This window comes from Bos javanicus, chromosome 2, assembly GCF_032452875.1.
Source record: "Bos javanicus breed banteng chromosome 2, ARS-OSU_banteng_1.0, whole genome shotgun sequence".
In the NCBI taxonomy this organism is placed as follows: Eukaryota; Metazoa; Chordata; class Mammalia; order Artiodactyla; family Bovidae; genus Bos; species Bos javanicus.
In genome coordinates, this window is record NC_083869.1 from 135,663,376 (window position 1) to 135,685,777 (window position 22,402).

At 53.6% G+C, this 22,402-nt stretch overlaps 2 protein-coding genes across 8 annotated transcripts in view; both read right to left on the reverse strand.

Annotated features, from left to right (window-relative positions):
- CROCC (ciliary rootlet coiled-coil, rootletin) overlaps positions 1 to 884 on the reverse strand; it is a 51,333-nt gene extending 50,449 nt beyond the window's left edge. For all 6 annotated transcript variants that reach the window (XM_061395602.1, XM_061395598.1, XM_061395580.1 and 3 more), the window contains exon 1: positions 607 to 884. In XM_061395602.1, coding sequence (XP_061251586.1) covers positions 607 to 884 — 278 coding nt within the window. The remainder of the gene's footprint in view (positions 1 to 606) is intronic.
- A 5,618-nt stretch (positions 885 to 6,502) lies between these two features.
- On the reverse strand, positions 6,503 to 20,557 carry NECAP2 (NECAP endocytosis associated 2). Of its 2 annotated transcripts, XM_061395633.1 has the most exons (8): positions 20,412 to 20,557; positions 18,165 to 18,265; positions 15,367 to 15,471; positions 15,200 to 15,281; positions 14,142 to 14,250; positions 11,468 to 11,645; positions 8,569 to 8,653; positions 6,503 to 7,762 (listed from the first exon to the last, which is right to left on the reverse strand). In XM_061395633.1, exons 1-8 carry the CDS (start codon positions 20,501 to 20,503, stop codon positions 7,714 to 7,716), a joined length of 801 nt encoding a protein of 266 aa, XP_061251617.1. In that variant the 5' UTR covers positions 20,504 to 20,557; the 3' UTR covers positions 6,503 to 7,713. The 2 variants fall into 2 exon arrangements, with proteins under 2 accessions (XP_061251617.1, XP_061251618.1); XM_061395634.1 differs by lacking the exon at positions 18,165 to 18,265 and having other exon boundaries at positions 20,412 to 20,554.
- Between the last annotated feature and the right edge of the window lie 1,845 nt (positions 20,558 to 22,402).

The following is a 22,402-nucleotide window of genomic DNA, read 5'->3' on the forward strand; positions in this document are numbered from 1 at the left end:
AGCTCAGAGCGCATAAAAATCACAAGGGAGCCGGCTCACAAGGGCAACCCCAGAGATGGGGGTCTCAGGCCCCACGGTGAGAGGCCCCAGGAGGGCCCAAATCCCTGCAGGGTTTGCTATGTTGGGGAACTCAGTGGACCGCGCTGGGCCTCAGTCTCCTCATGGGCAAAAGGGGACTTCTTGCGACTTCGCAGGCTGCACTGAAACAAAATCCCAAGCATGGGGGGCAGGGCCGGCGCCTGGCCCACCGGAAGCACAGGAAGGGATGCCTGCTGGTGGCGGAGTTGGGAAAGGCCTGTCCCGGGCGAGCCCCCGCCTCCTCCCGCCCACCCTAGGCCGCGGCAATCGGGCGGGATTTGGAGCCGGACGGCGGGCAGGACGTCCGCAGAGGCCGCGGGCGCTGTCCGCCAGCGGCGGGCCGGGGAGCGCGAGGGGCGGCGCGCGCCCTGAGGCCCCCATGCCCCAGGCCCGGGGCTCCGGCCCGCCTCCGCGCGCGCCCGCCTCCCCGCCTCCGCGCGCGCCCGCGACCCGCCCCACCCGCGGCCGCCGCCCGCCGCGCGCGCCCGAGCCCCTGGCCCACGGCAGGGCGCGCCGCCGGCTTCCTACCTTCGCGCGCCAACGCCGCTGCCGCGCAGGCCGAGCGGGCCGGGCCGGAGGGCGGGGGTCAGGGCGGGGCCAGAGGTGGGCGGGGCAGTGGCGGGCCGGGGGCGGGGCCAGAGGCGGGCGGAGTCGAGAGGGGCTGGCGCCCGAACCGCCCGCGTCCTCCCGTCGTCTCGCGTCGGGGGCGCGCCCTGGGCCCGGGGTGTGGCCGGTCGCAGGGAGCGTGAGGCGGGCTCTGGCCCGGAAGCCACACTGGACGGAGGGCTTTTCCCACAGGCTTGCATTTACTGCTCCGGACGGTAATAACCCCCAAACAGGGATTATTAGCTCCTTATGCCAAAACGGGAAATTGAAGACTAAGCCAGTTGCTCAGGGCCTAGAAGCTGCAAGGTGGTAGGGTCGACTGGAACTGAGACCCAGCAGCAGTCTGGGGTTCTGTGTCCCCTGGAACTGAGACCCAGCAGCAGTCTGGGGTTCTGTGTCCCCTGCTGTTTGGTCTCTAACTCGTGTCTGACCCTTTGCGATCCCATGACTGTAGCCCACCAGCCTCCTCTGTCCTTGGGATTCTCCAGGCAAGAGTACAGGAGTAAGTTGCCACGCCCTTGTCCAGGGGCTCTTCCCGAGCCTGGGGTTGAAATCCCCTCCCCTGCATTGGCGGCAGGGTTCTTTACCTCTGTGCCACCTGGGAAGCCCTTGTGCCCCCTGGCCCTGCCTTCAAGGCCTTAAACTCCTAAAGTCTGGCCTTGACCCATCGCCCAACCAGACTGAGGAGGCATCAGTTACTTGACCTGTGGGGAGAATGCCTTTGTTTTCTTGATTGTCCTGCAGTCTCCAGTGAGGCACTCTGGCTTCCGCTTGTTCGTGGATAAAATGGCAGAAGCCCACGTACTGCCCCTCCCATCTCAGAAGCTCGGGTGCCTTCTCCACATGGAATGGGGAGGAAACCATAGAGGAAAGCATGCTTTTGAAACTAAACAGCGATGTGTCCTGTCTGTTCTAACAGTAGCTCAGATGTCCATCCTCAGTGGGCCTCAACTTCCCTGCATTCCTGAAGGCACTGGGTCCATTTCAAAAGGGGGAGGCAGGCAGTCCGAATCTCTAGGGTGGAGGAAGGAATGTTTTGTTTGAAGAAGCATGTTTGATTTTGTGATTTTACATTTGGAAAAAAGTAAATTCCCACAAAGAAAAGCAGCAGGCCTACAGCTGATGGTTCCGTTTCCCCACCGGTAGGAGGGGATGGATGGTGGTGGTGCTCAGTCGTGTCCAACTCTTTGCGACCCCGTGGACTGTAGTCCCCAGGCTCCTCTGTCCATGGGATTGCCCAGGCAAGAACACTGGAGTGGGTAGCCATTTCCTCCTGTAGGGGATTTTCCTGACCCAGGGATCAAACCCTCATCTTCTGCTCGGCAGGTGGGTTCTTTACCACTGTGCTACCTGGGAAGCTCCCCAAATGGTAGTTTTATCTTTGTCAAAGCCTGGGTTTTACACCTGAGAAACTACATTAGGGGTTGCCAATGTGTCCTTAGGGCTCTGATACCTGGGGATGATGGAGGCAAGGCTGCGACCTGGGCCAGGCCTGAGAGCTGTGGTCCAAGATTTGGGTCAATCCCTGGGGTCTGGGATGAGGAGGGCTGTGAGGTTTGCAGGAGAAGGGCACAGATTCCCTGTGGTGTCCCTGGCCCAGCCTAAGGAGGGCTGACCGACCTCTGCCAGTAAGCAGATGGGCCCCCAGCTTCCCCAGCGTGGCTCAGGTCTGTGTCAACCTGTCCATAATCTCCAGATTTGGTGAATCCCTACCCAGGCCCGGCTCCTTCATGGATCACAGCCTTGTCGTGACAAACCTAGACAGCATATTAAAAAGCAGAGATATACTTTGCTGACAAAGGTCCATATAGTCTACAGACTATGGTTTTTCCAGTAGTCGTGTAAGATGTGAGAGCTGGACCATAAAGAAGGCTGGGTATTGAAGGGTTGATGCTTTTTTTTTTTTTTTTTTTAATTTTATTTTTAAACTTTACATAATTGTATTAGTTTTGCCAAATATCAAAATGAATCCGCCACAGGTATACATGTGTTCCCCATCCTGAACCCTCCTCCCTCCTCCCTCCCCATACCATCCCTCTGGGTGGTCCCAGTGCACTAGCCCCAAGCATCCAGTACCGTGCATCGAACCTGGACTGGCAGCTCGTTTCTTACATGATATTTTACATGTTTCAATGTCATTCTCCCAAATCTTCCCACCCTCTCCCTCCCCCACAGAGTCCATAAGACTGCTCTATACATCAGTGTCTCTTTTGCTGTCTCGTACACCGGGTTATTGTTACTATCTTTCTAAATTCCATATATATGCGTTAGTATACTGTATTGATGTTTTTCCTTCTGGCTTACTTCACTCTGTATAATAGGCTCCAGTTTCATCCACCTCATTAGAACTGATTCAAATGTATTCTTTTTAATGGCTGAGTAATACTCCATTGTGTATATGTACCACAGTTTTCTTATCCATTCATCTGCTGATGGACATCTAGGTTGCTTCCATGTCCTGGCTATTATGGGTTGATGCTTTTGAACTGTGGTGTTGGAGAAGACTCTTGAGAGTCCCTTGGACTGCAAGGAGAACAAACCAGTCAATCCCAAAGGAAATCAACCCTAAATATTCATTGGAAGGTCTGATGCTGAAGCTGAAGCTCCAGTGCTTTGGCCACCTGGTGTGAATAGCCGACTCACTGGAAAAGACTCTGATGCTGGGAAGGATTGAAGGCAAAAGGAGAAGGGTGTGGCAGAGATTGAGATGGTTGGATGGCATCACTGACTCAATGGACAGGAATTTGAGCAAGCTCCGGGAGACAGGGGAGCCTGACGTGCTGCAGTCCATGGGGTCGCAAAGAGCTGGACATGACTGAGCGACTGAACCCAGGTGCTGACAGGCTCATGGCCTTCCCAGCCCACTTCTGGTCCTGCCTGTCCCCACAGAGCCCTCCCTTCCAGAATGTTGCTCACAGTGTTGAGGTCTGCGCTCAGACCCTGCTCTAAGCTCCAGGGTCTGCGCTCCCCCCTTCTTGCCCGTCTCCCCAGTGGACCTGTCCAGGCCCACCTGTACCAGGTCTTCCTTGGGGGTCCCAGTGCGCACACCTCGTGGGCAGCCCATGCTGGCGGCCTTCCACACTGCCGGCGGTTAACCTCCCATTTTCTCGTTCCATCCTCCGTCCCCTTTGAACTCTTCTGTGAAGGGGAATTGTAGGCTACAGCTTCTAGGGTTACTTCAGCTTTACAGGTAAGGAGACCGAGACGTCGCAAAGGTGCAGTGGCTTGGCCGAGGGCACACAGCGCGAAGTCCAGTGGGTCTCACCCCATGTTCTTTCCTCTCCACCATGGCACTGCCTCCTGATATTTTGGGAGGACAGCACACAGCTCCTCTGCTGGGCCTCCTTAGCCCGGGGCTCCCAGGAGCCCACCGCAGGGAAGCACACACTGGCATCAGCCCTCCCCCGGAGGCTTTGAGCCCGCTGCCGTGCTGACCCGGGGCTCTGTTCAGCCCAGCCTGGCCTGTGGGCATTTGAACCCGCAGGGCTGCTGACGCTGGTCGCTGCCCCATAAACAGGGGGCACCCAGCCCTGGGGCCCGGGCCGGGCCACCAGAAGGGAGTCATGCCGGCTCCACTGTGCTGGGGTCCAAGTGTGTGGCTCCAGTCACGGAAACACGTGACCGGGACTTAGCACCCACACGCTGCTAGGGCCAAGTGCTTGCCAAACCCAGGTGCGAGGCTGGGTTGGACTCTGCACCCCATCCGCAGACCACATTAAGCAGGAGGCTTAGAGGACATGTGTTCTGGTCAACTGGACTTGCTGGATACCGTAAGGTTAACTGACAGGGTCTTATAACGCCTGACTTTTTTAAAGATCTTTTTTAAACCTTATTTATGGCTGTGCTAGCTCTGTGCTTCTGTGCCCGCTCTCTCTGGTTGCTAAGGGTGGTAGCCAGTCTTTGTTCCGATCCGCAGGCCTCTCACCGCAGTGGCTTCTCTTGCTGTGGAGCCGGGCCTTGTTGCCCCGCAGCATGTGGACCCCTCCCGGACCAGGGATCCAACCTGTGCCCCCTGCAGTGGGGACATGGAGTCTTAACCACTGGACTGCCGGGGAAGTTCCTGAGACAAATTTTACCTTAAGGGCACAGACCAGTACCTTGCAGACATAAGCAACAGCTGTTGTCACAGAAAGGGAAAGTGAGGCCCCAAGGAGCCGGATAAGTGGCCTCCCAAGGCCATACTGCCATTCAGTGTGTCCAGGCCCTTCTTTCCCTCTGACTCCCATTCGATGCCCTTTCACCTTTTGTATTAGTTACTTATTGCTGCCTAATGATATCACTGCAAACTTGGCAGCTTCAGACACGTTTACTAACTCAGTTTCAGGGTTCTGGGGTCTGGGCACAGCTTGGCTGGGTCCTCTGCAAGGCTGCCAAGTGCTGGCAGACGGGGCTTATCTGAGGATCAACTGGGGAAGGGTCTGCTCCCCAGCTCAGGTGGCTCTGGCAGCGTCCGGGTCCTTGCAGACCGCTGACCTGAGTGCTTCAGCTTCTTGTTGGCTGTCGGCGAGGCTGATCTTCCCACCTCGACACTATGGCCCCGGGACCAGGGCAACTCACACAACGTGGCAGTTGGCTTTTTAAAGCCGGTGAGACATGTTGCAATGTTATGTAATCATGAACACATCCTGTAGTCTCAAAGCCCTCAAACCCAATACCTACCTCCTATCCCCACCCCAGTTTGGAAGCTCCAGTCAAGGATGTGAGGAGATGCATGGTTTGGTACTGGGGGCTGACCTGGGGACCCCGGTCCCATTGCTGGGATTCTAGCTGGTGACGCACCAGACTGTCCCCTGCCCTACAGATCCCTCAAGGTGCTTTCCAGGTTAGATTTTTTTGACTGCGGTTTCTTCAGCAGCACTGTTGTGAATAACAGTTCTGGATGCATTACCTGATTCTACATCAAGGTGATTAAGGTCAGACTACAGGATGGGCACCTGCTAGTGCTTCAGATGCCTCGTCCGAGTGACATTTGGCTTAAGGAGACTTCGGGCACACGTTTTTACCAGGAAGATAGTCTAGATCAAAGCCCAGGTCTGTCTCCAAGAACCAAGGGCTCCCCTTCAGCGGCACATGGCTCCTGTCAAGGGCCTCCTCTAACGCTAAGCTTCCTCTTTCCTAGCGTCTAAGGCATTTAGAGAAGACGGAGAATGACAGCAGACAGACAAAGAAGTTCACTACTCCTGAGAATCCCTTGATGTAATTTCCTTTTCCTTATTTAAAAGGCAAGAGGATCTTCAACTCCAACGCCCTTCGTCCTTGGCTGCTGTCCCGTTGCTCAGCTCTGTCCACCTCTCTGTGACCCCACGGACGGCAGCCCGCCTGGCTTCCCTGTCCGCCACTGCCTCCTGGAGTTCGCTGACTCACGTTCACCATCCATCTCCTGCTCCTGTCACCCCTTACTCGGCTTACCAGTCAGGGGGGGCGTTTCTATAACTACAGTGAAAGCACACCTTTGTTACAGAAGCCACAGGTGTGGTAAACGCCACAGCCTTTACCTTGTTTTTCGACACCCTTACTGTTTAGGGAGCTGCTTCCACGGGGACGTCTTGGCAGGAGGCAGGCTCGCCCCCCACATTAGAGGGCAAGAAGCCCAGAATGTCCCAGAAGGGCAGAAAGGCTGTTCTCTGTAACCAGAGAAATTACTGGTTGCCTTAGGGCAACAGGGCCAAATCCCCCCACTCTGGCCAACCTGTCGCTGTGGCCCGAGTCTTAAGTCTGGACGTGGGTTCAGTGGTAAAAGGCAGTGTGTGTCCTGCAGAGGCATCCTGGAGGAGTTAGCAGCCATGGCGCCAAAAACATTTCCATCTCTGACATACACTGACAGAGTAGAAATATTTATTTTTTATCTTAGAAATCTGGTCCCACCAAAAGGCCAAGACTTTTTTTTCAGTTCATCATCTAGACCTTTCAAAAAGGAACGCTTTCAGTTAAAGAGGTATTGGATGTCAATGGAAGCGATTTTAGAGGTGTGCTCAGATAAAAGTATTTCCTATAAACCAGGAACACAGGCAAGCCTAGACTTCCAGTTGCTTCAGAACTCCTTCTGTGTGTCACGTACAGTCCCCGAAGGAGAGGAGAAAGGAAGGAGCTGTCTGCAGACAAGGCACTTCAGGAAACAGCCGGGAGAGAGCCCAAGTCCGCCAGGAACCACGCAGTGAGCCTGGGAGCCCAGACGGCAGCCCGCGACAACAGGGCCAAACCCCTCATCTCCATGAGAGCAGCGGCCACTCTCTGGCCCGGACGCAGGCCTACCTGCCGCCAGCGCCTGCCTCGGCCCTGCCCTGCCCACCGGGCCTTGCACACACGGAAACCAGGCCACAAGGTTGAGATGAACACTGCTCCTGAAGCTCAGAGAAGCTCCTGCGGCTGACGGTGAGGAATGCTTTCAGAGGCTCCTACGGGGGCAGGCTGCCAGAGCATGCTTTTACAAAGACCATGAGTTAGTGCAGATCAGCACATTAGCAAAGCAAACATTAAGAGAATTTTAAAAAGCTGGTTAATACTCTTGGTTTCCCTCCTGATCATCTGTTCAGGCTGCAGCCTAAAGACCTGCTGGAAATCAGGAAGGACTCCCTCCTCCTGACTGGAGTGGCTCAGCCGACGCGTGCACAAAGGCCCCCTCCAGACAGTGATCATGTGACACCTATGGCCTCCCCCAGACGGGCTGGTCTGAACCCAGGCAGTACACTCCAGCCCTTCTTTTGCTTTGGGGGCTTGTGTTTAATAAGAGTCATCACGATGGAAGAGTCTCAGAGTCTCTTTCATGTCAAGAGGACAGACGGGGGTAGGGATCCAGAAACTCTTCTTCCATGTTCTGGTTGCAAATTTGAATCCCAGGCAACAGTGTGACACGGGGCCAATGTACCGCCCAACACGCCCAGTCTGTTGAGAGAGCCAGGCAAGGAGGAGGAGAGGAGAGACTCATGTTCCCAACAGAGGCTGGCCAGGGAGCACCGCATGCTCCTTCCTTCAGCCCCGACGAGGCGACTCCTCTCCAGAAGTCCTATGAGGAAGAGAGTCACGTCCAGGTCAGAACTGGACCCAGCCTGCGCCTGGCTGAGTCTGGCTGGAGGTCGACCTGGAAAGATAGGGAGAGGGGCAGATTTCAAATGTTTGGAAATACAGAGCACAAAAGATGTAACTTCTCTCTAGGCAGAAAGAACTCTAAGAAGCCAGTTTCTGAATGTTCTAGAGCCAGGGTCAGCAAACTACAACCCAGGACTAGACCAAATCTAGTTTTCTGCCTGTCTATGTAAATAAAGTTTCACTGGTACACAGGCACACTCCCTCACTCACATACTGTGGCTGTTCTGGGCTACAGGAGTGCTGATGAGGAGCTGGGATAGAGACCAACTAGCCTGCACAGTTTAAACTTTGGCTTCCTGGTCCTTGAGAGCAAGTGTGTGCTGACTCCCAGTCTACAGCCTGTCCACATAACGATGCTGTGCATTTAGCATCTTTTCACCCTGATCCCTAGGAAAGGCTTGAAATTTTAAGGAAGCAGAAAAGGCAGAGGTCCCATGAGGATGGGCCAACGCCAGAACCCTGGTGAACGCTTGGCCCAGTGTCCTGGGGTAGCTAGTTGGGAGGAGATTAGAGGTACTGTGACAAGCCAGAGTACCTGGTGAGGTGGTTTAAAGACCAGAAGGAGCTGCAGAGGGCGGCTCCAGGCCATTCAGCAGCGGAAGGCAGCAAAAAGCCTTCCCAGAGAGAAACGTGCCACCCAGAGTGGGCACTCTGGGGCTCCGTCCCCTCAGTGGCCTGAAAGTGTCTACATCAGTGCTCTTGCTCCTGACGTCAGAAGGCAGGCGCTGGGGCGATCCCAGGTTTGTAAAGTAACAGCCCTGGCCCCAGTCCCAGCACAGAGAACCTGACCCTCCTCACCCTGTGGATTTGGTGAAGTCTCCCCAGATGTCGGCAGTGGCAGTGGTGGCAGGCTTGGGCTGTGGCCAGGACACAGTGGCACCTCCTACAGACGTCCCCAAGTCCAATGGGAAGAAGAGGAGAGAAAGAGATAGAGGCGTCAGAGACCTCCCCTTCTGGTTGCCTCAGTAACCAGGAAATCAGACTGTGATTCCAAGGTGCTGAGAAAGACATGCAGAGACGTGCCTTTTGGCAACAAACACCTCCAGCCATTCACATTTCTGCTGCTTCTAATGAGCCCGAGGGGCCCCTGGAGACGCGCAGAGGCCACATGCCCGGTGAGAGGAGGGGACCAGCAGGGGCCCCTGGAGACAGCGCAGAGGCCACACGCCAGGCGGAGGGGAGGGGACCAGCGAGGGCGGGTCCCACGCCATCACTCTACCTGGAGCACACCTCGCCCCAACCATTTATGCTGGAAATCTGTAAAATGTACTACCTCCTGACCTCTTGGACGAAGAATGCTCACCAAAACTGCAACACTGTCTTTATATAAAGTCCTCGGGCCAGTGTCTGGCTCAACTAGCTGAGAAAGTTATGTCCCAGACATGTGCCAAGTCCTAGGAGCCAAACTTATGGGGCTGGGGTGTCTTCCAGAAGTCCCAAGGGGGCATCTGTGTGGGCGTTGTCACCGGGTGGAGGGCACGACGTGGCGGCAGGCCTGCTTTTCTGGCCCCTCCCCCAGTGGTGCCAGCACCCCTTCCTAAGGCCCTGTGCCAGCCACCTGCCTTCCCACCAGCTACGTCTAATGTCTAATGGGCCGGAAAACCACATACAAGCAGGGCCCTCCACAGTTCAGTAGTTCGCCCAGTTGGACACTCAGTGAACTGTAAAACGTGGGCTGCCCCGGTGGCTCAGATGGTAAAGAATCTGAGGTCAAGAATCTGCAGGTAAAATCCGCCTGCAATGTGGGAGACCTGGGTTCTACCCTGGCTGGGGAAGATCCCCTGAAGGAGGGCATGGCAACCCACTCTAGTATTCTTGCCTGGAGAATCCCATGGACAGAGGAGCCTGGCAGGCTACAGTCCATGGGGTCGCAGAGTCGGACACGACTGAGCGAATAAGCACGTAAGTATTTAATAGACATTATCTCCTTTGAACCTCACCACAGCCCCTGGGGGAAGACAGGCCAGCCTGTTTGACTTTATGCAGGTTACCTCAGCCTCAATCTCCATATCTCTAAAATGGAGACAGCAGTGATGAATACTTTTCGTAAGACTGACCTGTCTGAGGATCAAATATGTTAATACAAGTGGAGGGCATCCAACAGGCCCAGTCAACTGTGATGATGGTGTAACGATGCAGTGCCACGCACACGAGAGCCAACGTTCAGGGAGCGCTTACACTGTCCAGGTGCCGTTCTGCGCACACTGTGTGGGTTGGCGCATTGGATCCTCACAAGAAACCTGTGCTGTAGGCATCATTACTACTCCTTTCCTACAGATAAAAAAACTGAGGCACGAAGTAGCAGGCAATCTTCTGAATATCACACAACGGTTAGCTAGACTGTGAACTCACTCAGTCTGGCCTGGGAGCATATAGCAAGTGCTCATGAATGCTGGCTAGTCACGACCCGCAGCTGCCTGTCCAGCGCGTCACGTCACGAGGCCTTGGGAGCGGAGGCCTGGGGCTGCACCTGCAGTGCCCTCAAACGCTATCTGGCATGACACAGGGACTCCACGTTGGCACTGGACGTGCATCGGCCACAGACAGAACGCCCGAGACTGTGGCCCTCAGGCCTCAGTGAGCCCCCAACGGTGTGAAGTGTGCAGGTTCCCGCCCCTGTCCCCAGAATGCCAAGCCCAGGGGTCCTGTGACCTCACTGAGAGTGACTCCAGGGGCTGGGCAGGCACACTCCCCAACTGCTGCTCCTGCCGTTCTCTTGGGGTGAGGGATTCCCCACAGGGCTGAGGTTTGAAGCCTGACCTCCAGGTAGGCCCGACCCTTAAAAGGGAAAGAAAGCAGGCTTCTTGTCGGGATCCTCCCCCAGCCCAATATGCTGGTCAGAGAAAGGGGTCTGGCGACAGTCAGCCAGCCCAAGGAAGGCGAAGAGCATCACAATGGCCTGGCAGGCAGGGTGGGGACACTGAGGGGCCGGGCTGGCCTCCCAGCACCTCCGCGGCTGGCACGAGGCACTCACGTCCAGAACCCCGGGTCTCCACGGGCGCTGCTCACGGCCTGGAGCGAGTGCCAGCGCAGCCGCTGGGGGAGCTGCCTCACGGCGTCCAGTGCCCAACAGCCTCGCTGAGGAGCCTGCTACAAACTCAATCTCCAGGTATACTTCCCACCTCCCACCGTGGAACACTCGTGCAGCCTCCATCTCCCTAACACACCAATGCTTAAAAGTCTAAGTCCTGTTCATGCTCTTCTTCTGTCTGCAACGCCAGCACCCCTGCCCAGATCTTTGTCCTTCAAGGCCTGATTCAATGCCACCTCTTCCATGACGACAGCTCCCGAGATCATGTGAGTTTGGTCCCTGTGCATTTGGTCTCTGTGCTCAGGACTCTTCTCTTCTGTTACGAACAGACTGAGCATCCTGTGACCAGAGACCATGTCACCATCACTCACTCATTTAATGAGCAGCCTCTGAGAACCAGGAACCCATGCGCTGAAGATTTCACGGCAACAAGTGAGTTGTAGTCCCTGCCCATCAGGGCGGGACAGACACCCTGAAGGAGAAGTGGTGGGAAGAGAGGAAGCCCTTACCCAGTGTGGGCAGGACCAGCTTTGTGGCACCCACCCTCCAGTTCCTCACAACGGGCACTAAGTGTGACCAACGTGGGCGAAGGAGGGAAAGCTGCGGGGCCCGCTGCCAGGGGGAAGAGGAGCCCAAGCTGCGGGGCCATCACCCTCGCACACTGACCTGAGCTGGGAGAAACTGCTGGCTGGACGACAGAGCCCCCCACAGACAAATGCTCCCCGGAGAGAGGGGCCAGGGCAGCGGTCTTTGCCCCTGGGGGTGGGGGAAGCAGGCTCAGTCCTCCCGTGCTGGTGGGCCGGGCACGGGGCGTCCCGGCTGCGCCGTCCTTCTTCTTCATGCTCTAAAAAGAGGGGAGGAATGAGCATCGGTCAGCTCTGCTGGACCCCACTGCCATCAGAAAACTTCACAAGGTGACCCCGGGGCCCCAAACGTCTGCGTCACCAGGACGCGCAGCAGCCATCCACGCAGCATTTTCACCTTGAAAAGCTGTTTGTAAGAATCTTTAAAGCTGAACATATGACCTGATGCCTCTGCCATTCCACTCCTACATGGACCCAACAGAAATACATACACGTGGGCACCAAAGACACCATCTGCACACTGACAGCAGCGCTCCTGTAACAGCCCCAAACTGGAGACAGCCCCGATGCCCACCATCAGGTAACTGCATTCCTTCTCATAATGCAGCCTGCCACCACCACGAGGATAAACCGACTACACTCAACAACATGGATGCTCTCACACATGCCAGGCTGAGTAAACGAAAGGAGCCATACATAAAGGAGTATGAGGTGTGTGAGTCAATCAATAAAACGTTAAAAACAACATCAGGATAGTGCTCACTCTGTCCTGCGGAAGAGAGCAGGGGAGGGGCTTCCAGAGTGCTGAGAGCCATCCACGTCTTCATCTGGGGGCTAGCTTGTGTGAGCAAACTTGTGTTTTCAATATTTATTTCCTCATCTTCAGCTGCACTGGGTCCTCACGGCTGTGCATGGGCTTTCTCTCAGTGCAATGGCGTCTCCTCTTGCGGAGCATGGGCTCTGCAGCACAGGCTCAGCACCTGGGTGCACAGGCTCAGCTGCTCCACAGAATCTGGGATCTTCCCGGACCAGTGATGGAACCCACATCCACTGCCCTGGAGGCAGACTCTGAACCGCCAGGCCACCAGAGAAGCCGCATATTTGTTTTTAAAAAAGTCACTGAGCTCTGCATTTACAACGTGTGTGCTTTTCTGTATGTATATTATACCTCAACGAAACATTTAATAAAAAAAACAGAAACGTCAACACCGAGGTGAACCAAAAGCCAGAGCATCTCAAAGATGAAGATGGCATGGTTCCCACCTTGCCAGGAGAGCAGCAGCTTAATCCAATGCTGAGATCACAGACCAGAGTCAAGTGAACTGAAGTGAAAGTCACTCAGCCGTGTCTGACTCTTTTTGACCCCATGGACTATACTGTCCATGGAATTCTCCAGGCCAGAATACTGGAGTGGGTAGCCTTTTCCCTCTCCAGGGAATCTTCCCAACCCAGGGATCGAATCCACGTCTCCCATATTGCAGGTGGATTCTTTACCAGCTGAGCCACCAGGGACGCCAGAGAATACTGGGGTGGGTAGCCTAAGCCTTCCAGGCCCTGGGTACGCGTACAGCTGTGCTGATTATTCTAGCTCGACGACCCTGCGCAAGACCCTCCAGCTCTCTATGCCTCCACTTCCTCTCCTGTAAACGGGGAGAATGTTTAATCCACGTGAGAAGTGCCCTAAAAACACTACCTGGCACACGGCTGATGCTCTTTAAATGTTAGTTTCTTCCCAATAAGACAGAGACTCACATCCCAACCAGTCCACGGGACATGACCTGGATTTTCTCTTAAGAGACAGTTGACCAACTTCAAGGGTCCCAAATCATCACCAGCAGGAAGCAGAAGAGAGGAGAAAAGAGATAGTAAGTGAAGCGGAAGACTGTTATTTTCAGGTTACAAACTGTCTTCAGAAACAAATCCACCAGGTCCTCAGTTCCCCCAATCATTCAGCTCCACCCCCATACCCAGGCAGAGGCCACGTCCTGCACTCCAGCCCAGCTCAACTGCTCCTGAGATGCAGGGCCCGTCAGGACCACGACAAGGGAGCCAGGACACCACCGCCAGCAGAGCTGCCCGCGACCCCCAGTGCCCACCCGACACTTCCCCGCCAGCAGAGCGCTGCCCATCTTTTTTTTTTTCTTAATTTGGCTGTGCCAGGTCTTAGCTGTGGTGCGAGGAATCTCTTAGTTGCAGCATGTGGGATCCAGTTCCCTAACCGGGGACTGGACTGGACCCGTGTCCCCCGCATCGGGAACGTGGGGTCTTAACCAAAGGGCCACCAGGGACGTCCCCAAAACACAACCCGAGGTGAGTACATGGGCCCCCCTGCCAAGGGCCAACACAGAAACATCAGCTACGTCAGCAAGCGACTGATGTTCCTCAAGAGGCTTTGCACACGCCATGCCCTCTGAACCGCCCTCTGACCTCTCTTCCCTTGCTCGTAGGTCACTTCTTCCAGGAAGGCATCTCTGGTTCCCCCTAACTCTAGGCTGCAGGACCCCCCACTCCAGGAGTTCACAGCACTGAAGACATCCTGAGGTCACAGAACCTTCCCGCCACGTAATCACATCTCGATTCCCTCATCTCAGCTCCACTCTGAGCTCTGTGATAGCAGAGCCCTCTTGCTCGCCCCCAGCGCAATACCTGGCCTTGGGCTGCTGCTCAATAAACACGTGCTGAACTTTGAGAAGAGCGGCGGCTCTGGGCTGGGCTTGGTGTGGTGGCCAAGGCCGCCAAGCAGGGGCAGCACTCACCGCGATGTTGAGCTTGATGGTCTGGCCCTCCTTGAAGCTTAGGTCCAATTTGGGACCTTGATCTGGGTTCTGGGCTTGTTTTGCGAATTCACACTGCTGTTTCACCCACCTGGGGAGAAAAGAGGAAGGAAGAGGTGAGGAAGGGGCGGGCTGCCCTGTGTTCACGCCCTCGCTTCAGTCCCACCTGCCATCAGTCCAGGACAAGGCTGTGACTGCAACCTTGCAGGAGGACCTGAGAGCAGCTTGAGAACTAGGCCTGCGTTCAGGTCCTGGCTTTGACATGTAGGCAGCTGCGCGTTTGCCAGTTTCCTCACTAGCAACACGGGATGCCGAATGCCTACGCCTCAAAGACTATGAAACGCCACAAGGCCATTTAGGTAGAGGGTCCTAACGGTGGTCTTCAGGAAATCTAAGAACCTGGGCCTCTCCTCCTCAGCATGTGGCGTGAAGACCAAAACACCGTCCAGGGGCTTAAAAAGTAGATGGTGAGACAGGACAGATGCCCAGCAAGTGGAAAGCACCAAAAAGGTCCCCCACTCTCCAAAGAGCAGTGCTCCAGCAGCCACGTAGAGCAGAGCGGAGCTAGAAGCACTCACGTGAGCAGCTGCACACTCCCCACAGCCAGAGATGGAGGCCTCAGATGGCAGGGGAGAGGTTTTCCTGCCGTTCTAGCTTCAGAAAGGACCAGCAGGGCACGTGCTGAGTGGCCTGGAAATCCCAGCACTGCTTATCACAGCATAGAGGAACGGGTCTGCAAAGGCCAAGGGAGCCGGGAAAGGACCCCGGCCACTCAAGGGACTGACGGGGGCAGAGACATGACACCTCCAAGGCTGGGGCAGCTGACTGGGGGTCAGAGATGGGCCTCAGGAAAAGGAGACCTCAAGGCAGAGATGAGGACTCGAAGAGCGCAGAGGGGACCTATATTAAAGGAGAAGTGAGTTCCCCTGAGACTGCCAGCAGACAGATCACACACAACCACCTGGGTATCCTAACCTGGGAGATCATTCTGTCCCACGAAAGAGGGAGGAAGCATGAGTGTGTCTCCTGGAACCACTCACTTGAAATGGTCCTGCAAGGCAACATTGAAGTCAAAGGCGTCACCTCGGTCCCCGAAGCCAATTCCAATAAACGCCCGTCGCCCTGAGGGACAACACACAATCAATCCTACTTTCCAAAGGCAGAGGAAACCCTTCTCGGAAGAGGAAGCCCCGAGTCCCGAGCTTACCGTTTCCATCTTCGATGCGGATAACGAAGTACCTGCTGGAATCCGTCACGCTCTCCACAGCTGTGCCGGGAAACTGATCCACTGGGGCCTGAGCAAAGAGCTCCCCTGAAAGCGGAAGTGAGGATGAGCCTTGAGGCCCTCACAGCCTATTTCTATCCCATGACTAGGGCCCTTGCCCTTCGAGGCAGAGCGGCAAACCTGACTCTGGAATTCAAGTCAAATGCATTCTGGCTAAAGGAACACAACAGGAATACAACCGATGAGAGGTCTAAGTCAGAGGTGGCCTACAGGCCAGACTCAGTTCCTAGTTTAGCACTTTCAACTTAACTGCCAACACTTCAAAATCAAATTACATGTAAAATAATCCAGATTTCTGGCTTCTCTTAAAATCAAAAGCTCTAGCAACGTTGGGCTTCCACTTCCACGTGAGAATGACGGGCTGGAGCTGGTCACCGTTCCATGTCTCGCCCATTCACATCCACTGCCTGTACCCTGAGGGCCCTGGTTCAGGGAGATCACACGTTCTGCATCATTCCAGTACCAAAGGCAGGACTCAAGGGACAGGTGAACCCAGTGAAGCGGGCGGGTTTCTGCACTCTCAGAAGGACCTGAAGCAGGCTGATTTAATCTAATCACAGGCCAAAAGAGTGACTGATTTTAAAAACAGCTCTTCCTTGGAGGAGGAAATGGCAACCCACTCCAGTATTCTTGCCTGGAAAATTCCATGGACAGAAGAGCCTAGCGGGCTACAGTCCATGCGCTGGCATGACGGAGGGGGTTAGAGAGAAATGAATTGGTAGCAATAAACAGGTAGAACTAAAAAAACAACAAAAACAGCTCTTGTAAAATGCATCCCCTTATCAACTACGGCTCTCCAGGGTGTAGTACAACACACATCTTCTGCGAGCATTTACAACTGGTATTGTTTTCGAGTGTGCTAATCTCTGTTGATGAGTCAAGTATTGACCAGTTTCTACTAAATCCTATGGTTCAGAGGTGACTGTGCGATCAAGGCTGAACTGAATCCAAATCGGTGGACCAAGTTTGTAGCTTCTTGTTAACTCCTCTGCCCTCTCTAGTTTGGTACCTGGGGATCTGGGATTCACCCGGATGCTTTCAGCCTAGAGCAGTGGTTCTCCATCACAGGTGATTTGGACCTCCCTTCTGCCAAGGGACATCTGGCAATGTCTGGTGACACTTGTGACTGTCACAACTTGGGGGTGCTACTGGCATCTAGTAGGGAGAAGTCAGAGATGTTGCTAAGTTATCTTAAATATGACTCAGACCACATAACTCAGCTGGCCCCAAATGTCACTACTGCCGAAGCTGAGACACCCTGGCCTAGAGTGATTGGAAAGTGAGGGACAAACACGACCCAGTGGGCAGGACCCCAAGCTAAGGGTGTCCTGGGGTGGCTCCTGCAGGTGAGGCTCAGCTCTGAGCAGTGGCTGGCCCACCAGGTGTGTACCTTAAAGGTAGTTCCCAGGGTCCCCAGAGAACAGGTGCTGCCATTCCCTTGTGATGCCACCTGGGACGTCCAGCAAATCTCGCAGCCAGAGTTCTCTGGGCAGACCAGGCAGCCGTCCCTTCAAACTCCTCTGCCATCAATGCTCAGTCATGCTTGAAACAAACTGGCGCTTTGGCTCACCTTGCAGTTCACAAAGCATTCGGATATCTATGTGCTCATTTCGTATTCCAACAATCCCGGGAAGCAGGAAATAATGTGCTCCCCATTTCACCAAAAAGGAGTCCAAGGTATCAAAGGTCATGTGGCTTGTCTAAGGCCCCATAGCTCAGACACAGTGATGCAGATCTGAGAAGAGGCAGCCAGTTTTGCTCACGAATCTTTGCATTTTATTTGCCCCACAAAGGAAAACCTCTATGGTAGAAAAAGAAGACATTACAGAATGCTGGGGCATCTGACTGAGAAGCCCGGCATCTGACTCCAACTCCAGGGGGTAGGCTGGGACTGCTCCAGGCCATGTTGCCCTCCACAGCCCACCCAGAGGCGCTGGTGGCGCAGGATTGCCAGAGATTTTGCCAAGGAGGACAACTGTCAGCTGAGTCCAACACAGCCCAGCTTGGCTTGTCCTCTCGCCACAGAAAGAGCTGAGAAGGACAATTTCCAGTTCTTTCAGTTAGTGGGTGTGGTCAGTCTGGGAAGTTACCATTTAGTTGATAAGCAGAATTCCTGATTAAGAAACCAAGCTAACAGCAGAAGTCAACGTGTGGCTTATTTTCCAGGCAAGCTCCAGGGCTTCCTACTTGGGACCAACCTGTAGGCCCTTTCTCTCTGGGCTCCCAAATTAGTACTTCCTTGCTATGCTATGCTTAGACACTTCAGTCGTGTCTGACTCTGTGTGACCCCATAGACGGCAGCCCACCAGGCTCCCCGTCCCTGGGATTCTCCAGGCAAGAACACTGGAATGGGTTGCCATTTCCTTCTCCAATGCATGAAAGTGAAAAGTGAAAGGGAAGTCGCTCAGTTGTGTCCGACTCTTAGTGACCCCATGGATTGCAGCCTAACAGGCTTCTCCGTCCATGGGATTTTCCAAGCAAGAGTACTGGAGTAGGCTGCTATTGCCTTAAGGATGCCCAAAAGAACAGGTGCTTGACAGAAAATACTCTTTTAAACTAAAGGTTGGGGAATGGAGTCAGTGTACAAGTATACCCGGGCTCTGATCTCCAGGACAGATCCCCCGATTCCCTGAGTGGCTTGGCCAGGCCCCATCCGCCCCTCCCTTTACAAAGTGGGAGGTGTGGTACCTCAGCCCCACGCAGGCCTCCCTGGCCTTTACCTGAGGTCCTGTCCTCCAGCTTGATGTAGGCCACTTGGCCTTTTGCAGTGATCCGCAGCCGGCCACTCCATGATGGCTGGTCCAGCTGCCACTCCGCAGCCCTAAAGGGACAAAAACCGTTGTGCCGCTGCGAGAGGCTCCTGCTCCCCTTCTCCATGTTGGGGGTGGGGATAGGGATGGGAAGGGCATGTGGGCTGTGTGCTCTAGACCGGGGTTGGCAGACGTCTTGGGAAAAGGACCACACAATCTCCATCCGGACTCCTCACTCTGCAGCCGCAGAGGGAGAGCAGTCATACTGCGTCACATGTTGGTGCTTCAGGTGTTCTAACTACATATTTTCTACTGAACAGGGCTGTATTTCAGTGAAACTTTATGGACAACCTGATTTTCATATAATTTTCACATTCTGAAAAATTCTTCTTTAAAATGTTCCCCAACCATTTAAAAATGTAGAAACCATTCTTAGCTTATGAGCCAAACAAAAACACATGGGTCATAGCTGGCCAACCCCAGTTCCAGATTATAGAGACCGTCTCTGAAGTAGAATTCTAGGTTTTTTTCTGTAGAGAAAGCAACTACTACAAACTACATGGTTTGCTGAAGACACTGCTAGGCTGTGGCCGTCAGAGCAATCATTTGGGACCACTGAGACCATCTTGGAGGAAAAGAAGAAGGGGAGCAAGCGTTAGCAGACGAGCAAAGGACAGCCAACAGGACATGTGGGAAAAGTGAATGAGTATTCAGGAAATCTATTCTCAAAGGCAGCCTGAGGAGAAATAAACCCAGGAAACCACAGACCTATCTCAACAGCCTCTTTTGGCTCTTTTAAAGCATTAACTTTACATTTTAGTTCCATCTCAGTAAACCCCCCAAAAGCAAAAACCTTGGGTGTTTCCAAGAGGCTTTTCTTAGAAGTCCCTAAGCATATGCCAGGTCTTGGAGAGACGTCATAACTGTGGACGCAGGTTGTTTTGAAGGCCACATTAATGCAGACTTTCAATTCACAAGTCAGCTGACACAGCTTCAGTTCCTCTTATTGAGACAAGAGGCCTTTAACTCAAGTTAAGCAGAGCTCTGAGGCTGAAGTGCAGAGGCTGGCAGTTCCCTTTTTGCCAACCTAGCCATCCTTAACACTTGGTAACCTCGATCTCTGGGGGACCAGACTCATCCTCCTGAAGGGAGGGAGGCAGATGACCATCCCTGGTTTGGTGGCCCATCCCATTTGACCACAGAAAGCAAATGAGTTTTTGTCTCACTATTGTTGCTTTCATATTATTTTTAAACTATGTCATGGATGTACTAGGTGTTCAATAAAGTATTTGTTCACTAGAAAATCAGCTACGAGGCCATGTTAACACAATTGAAAAGTAACAAGAGGCCAGAGACGTTGACACTCCACCATTCCTGTGGTGCAGGACAACCCTGTATCTCCAAATAACCTGGACAAACATTGCCTTCAAGACCGCTCACCCCCACCCCCAACCCCGTGTGGCACAAAATAGCCATAGGCTAGGTTATCCATATGAGACATTATCTTATTTTCTTTTAATGTTTTTAGTCGTTGACAACGAAGACAAAATGCAAACTGTACAAAGACATTCGGTGAAAGGAAGTATCCTCCCAACCCCCCCTTTCCTCTGGCAGGGCAGTTTCCTGTGTTCTCTTCCACATAATCTACTTTCACAAACATGCCTATTTGTTCGTCTCAGGTGAACATTTCACCAGACAAGTGCGGATGGATGCCTCTCAACAGCCAGAGGCTGTGATCAAGGCCGAGGTTCGTGCCAAGAAAACCGGGTAAGGAAGGGCCCCTGGGCTTTCAACATCAGCTTAAAACTTCCCAGGACGGGTCCTTTGGACCGGTTCTGGGCTCCCTTCCTTCCCTGGGGGATTTCTGCCAGTGACAGGGCTCCTCCCCTTAAGTCTTTCCAAGGATCCCTTCAAGGCCGTCAGCTAGCGCTGAAAAAAAGGTCTGTGACACCACCACTCCCGACCATGTTTAGGGTCTAAATGCTATATATCGCTTTCAACCGTCCCCGCCGCCGGGACCCCATTCGTCGGACTGAGACAAGAGAAAGTCTGGGTACCCCTCGCTGCTCCGGCCTCGACCTGAGAGAACCGGCAGCATTACCTGTGCCCGCCCCTCGCCCGTCAACTGGCCGGGCCGTCCTCTCCCACAGTGGGCGTGTGGGGATGGCCGGGGAGGGGTTAGGTCGTGACTAGCCTAGCCTGGCGGCAGGTGGTCACCTGTAACCACGGTTGGTGGCCCGCGGCGGGATGCGGTAGACGTGGACATCTGGCTTCACACAGAGAACCGACTCGTACTCCGCTTCCTCCATCTCGACGCCCCGAGCCCGCCGAACTTCCGGCTCCTTCCCGGCCCGACGGAAGTCGCGACTCTATGACTCACGTCAGGCTAGAGCGGCAGATCGCGGGCGTCAGCCGCTCCTCGCCGCGCGCCCTTTACTGGAGGTCTCGCCTCACGACCTGTGGCGGAAGGAACCAGGAGCCACCCAACAAACTGTGGGAAATTCTTAAAGAGATGGGAATCCCAGACCACTGACCTGCCTCCTGAGAAATCTGTATGCAGGTCAAGAAGTAACAGAACTGGACATGGAACAATGGACTGACTGCAAATCGGGAGAGAAATAGTCAAAGCTGTATGTATATTGTCACCCTGCTTATTTAACTTATATACAGAGTACCTCATGCGAAATTCCGGGCTGGATGAAGCACAAGCTGGAATCAGGATTGCCAGGAGAAATATCAATAATCTCAGATATGCGTATGACACCACCCTTATGGCAGAAAGCGAAGAACTAAAGAGCCTCTTGATGAAAGTGAAAGAGGAGAGTGAAAAAGTTGGCTTAAAACTCAACGTTCAGAAAACAAAGATAATGGCATCCGGTCCCATCACTTCATTGCAAATAGATGGAGAAACAACGGAAACAGTGAGCTTTATTTTCTTGGGCTCTAAAATCACTGCAGGTAGTGACCTCAGCCATGAAATTAAAAGGTGCTTGCTCCTTGGAAGAAAAGCTATGACAAACCTAGAAAGCATATTAAAAAACAGAGACATTACTTTGCCAACAAAGGTCTGTCTAGTCAAAGCTATATTTTTTCCAGTAGTCATGTATGGATGTGAGAGCTGGACTATAAAAAAAGCTGAGCACAGAAGAATTGATGCTTTTGAACTGTGGTGTTGGAGAAGATGTTTGAGGGTCCCTTGGACTGCACGGAGATCAAATCAATCAATCCTAAAGGAACTCAATCCTGAATATTCATAGAAAGGACTGATGCTGAAGCTGAAGCTTCAGTACTTTGGCCACTGGATTTGAAGAACTGACTCATTAGAAAAGACCCTGATACTGGGAAAGATTGAAGGTGGGAGAAGGGGACAGCAGAGGATGAGATAGATAGTTGGATGGCATTACCAACTCAATGGACACGAGTTTGAGCAAGCTCTGGGAGTTGTAATGGACAAGGAAGCCTGATGTGCTGCAGTCCATGGGGTCTCAAAGAGTTGGACACGACTCAGCAACTGAACTGACTGACTGACTGAGGGTTGTCTGAAGGGCTTCTCAGGTGTCACTAGTGGTAAAGAACCTGCCTGCCAATTCAGGAGACATAAGACACATGGGTTCTATCCCTATATGGGGAAGATCCCCTGGAGGAGGAAATGGCAACCCATTCTTGTCAGGAGAATCCCGTGGATAGAGGAGCCTGGCGGAGTACAGTTCATTGCGTCGGAAAGAGTTGGACATGACTGGAGTGGCTTAGCATACACTTAGGTTACTTGATGTCTGAAGCTCCAGTACTTTGGCCACCTGATGTAAAGAGCCCACTCATTGGAAAAAGACCCTGATTCTGGGAAACACTGATGCTGGGAAAGATTGAAGACGAAGGGAGAAGAGGGTGGCAGAGGATGAGATGGTTAGTTAGCATCATTGATTCAATGGACCTGAATCTGAGCAAACTTCAGGAGATAGTGGAGGACAGGGAAGACTGGCATGCTGCAATCCATGGGGTCACAAAGAGTCAGACATGACTTAGCGACAACAACAACAAGGGTTGTCTGAGCACTTCCCCTTCCACAACATCTCAGGAGCCGCAGAGAAAACTTTAATACGCATCACACTGCAATCCATTGTCTGGTTGTGGGTCATCTCTGTTGCCTCGACACTTAGACCTGATGTCCAGTTGGCTGAGATTCAAAGCTGTAGCTACCTAGACAGTTC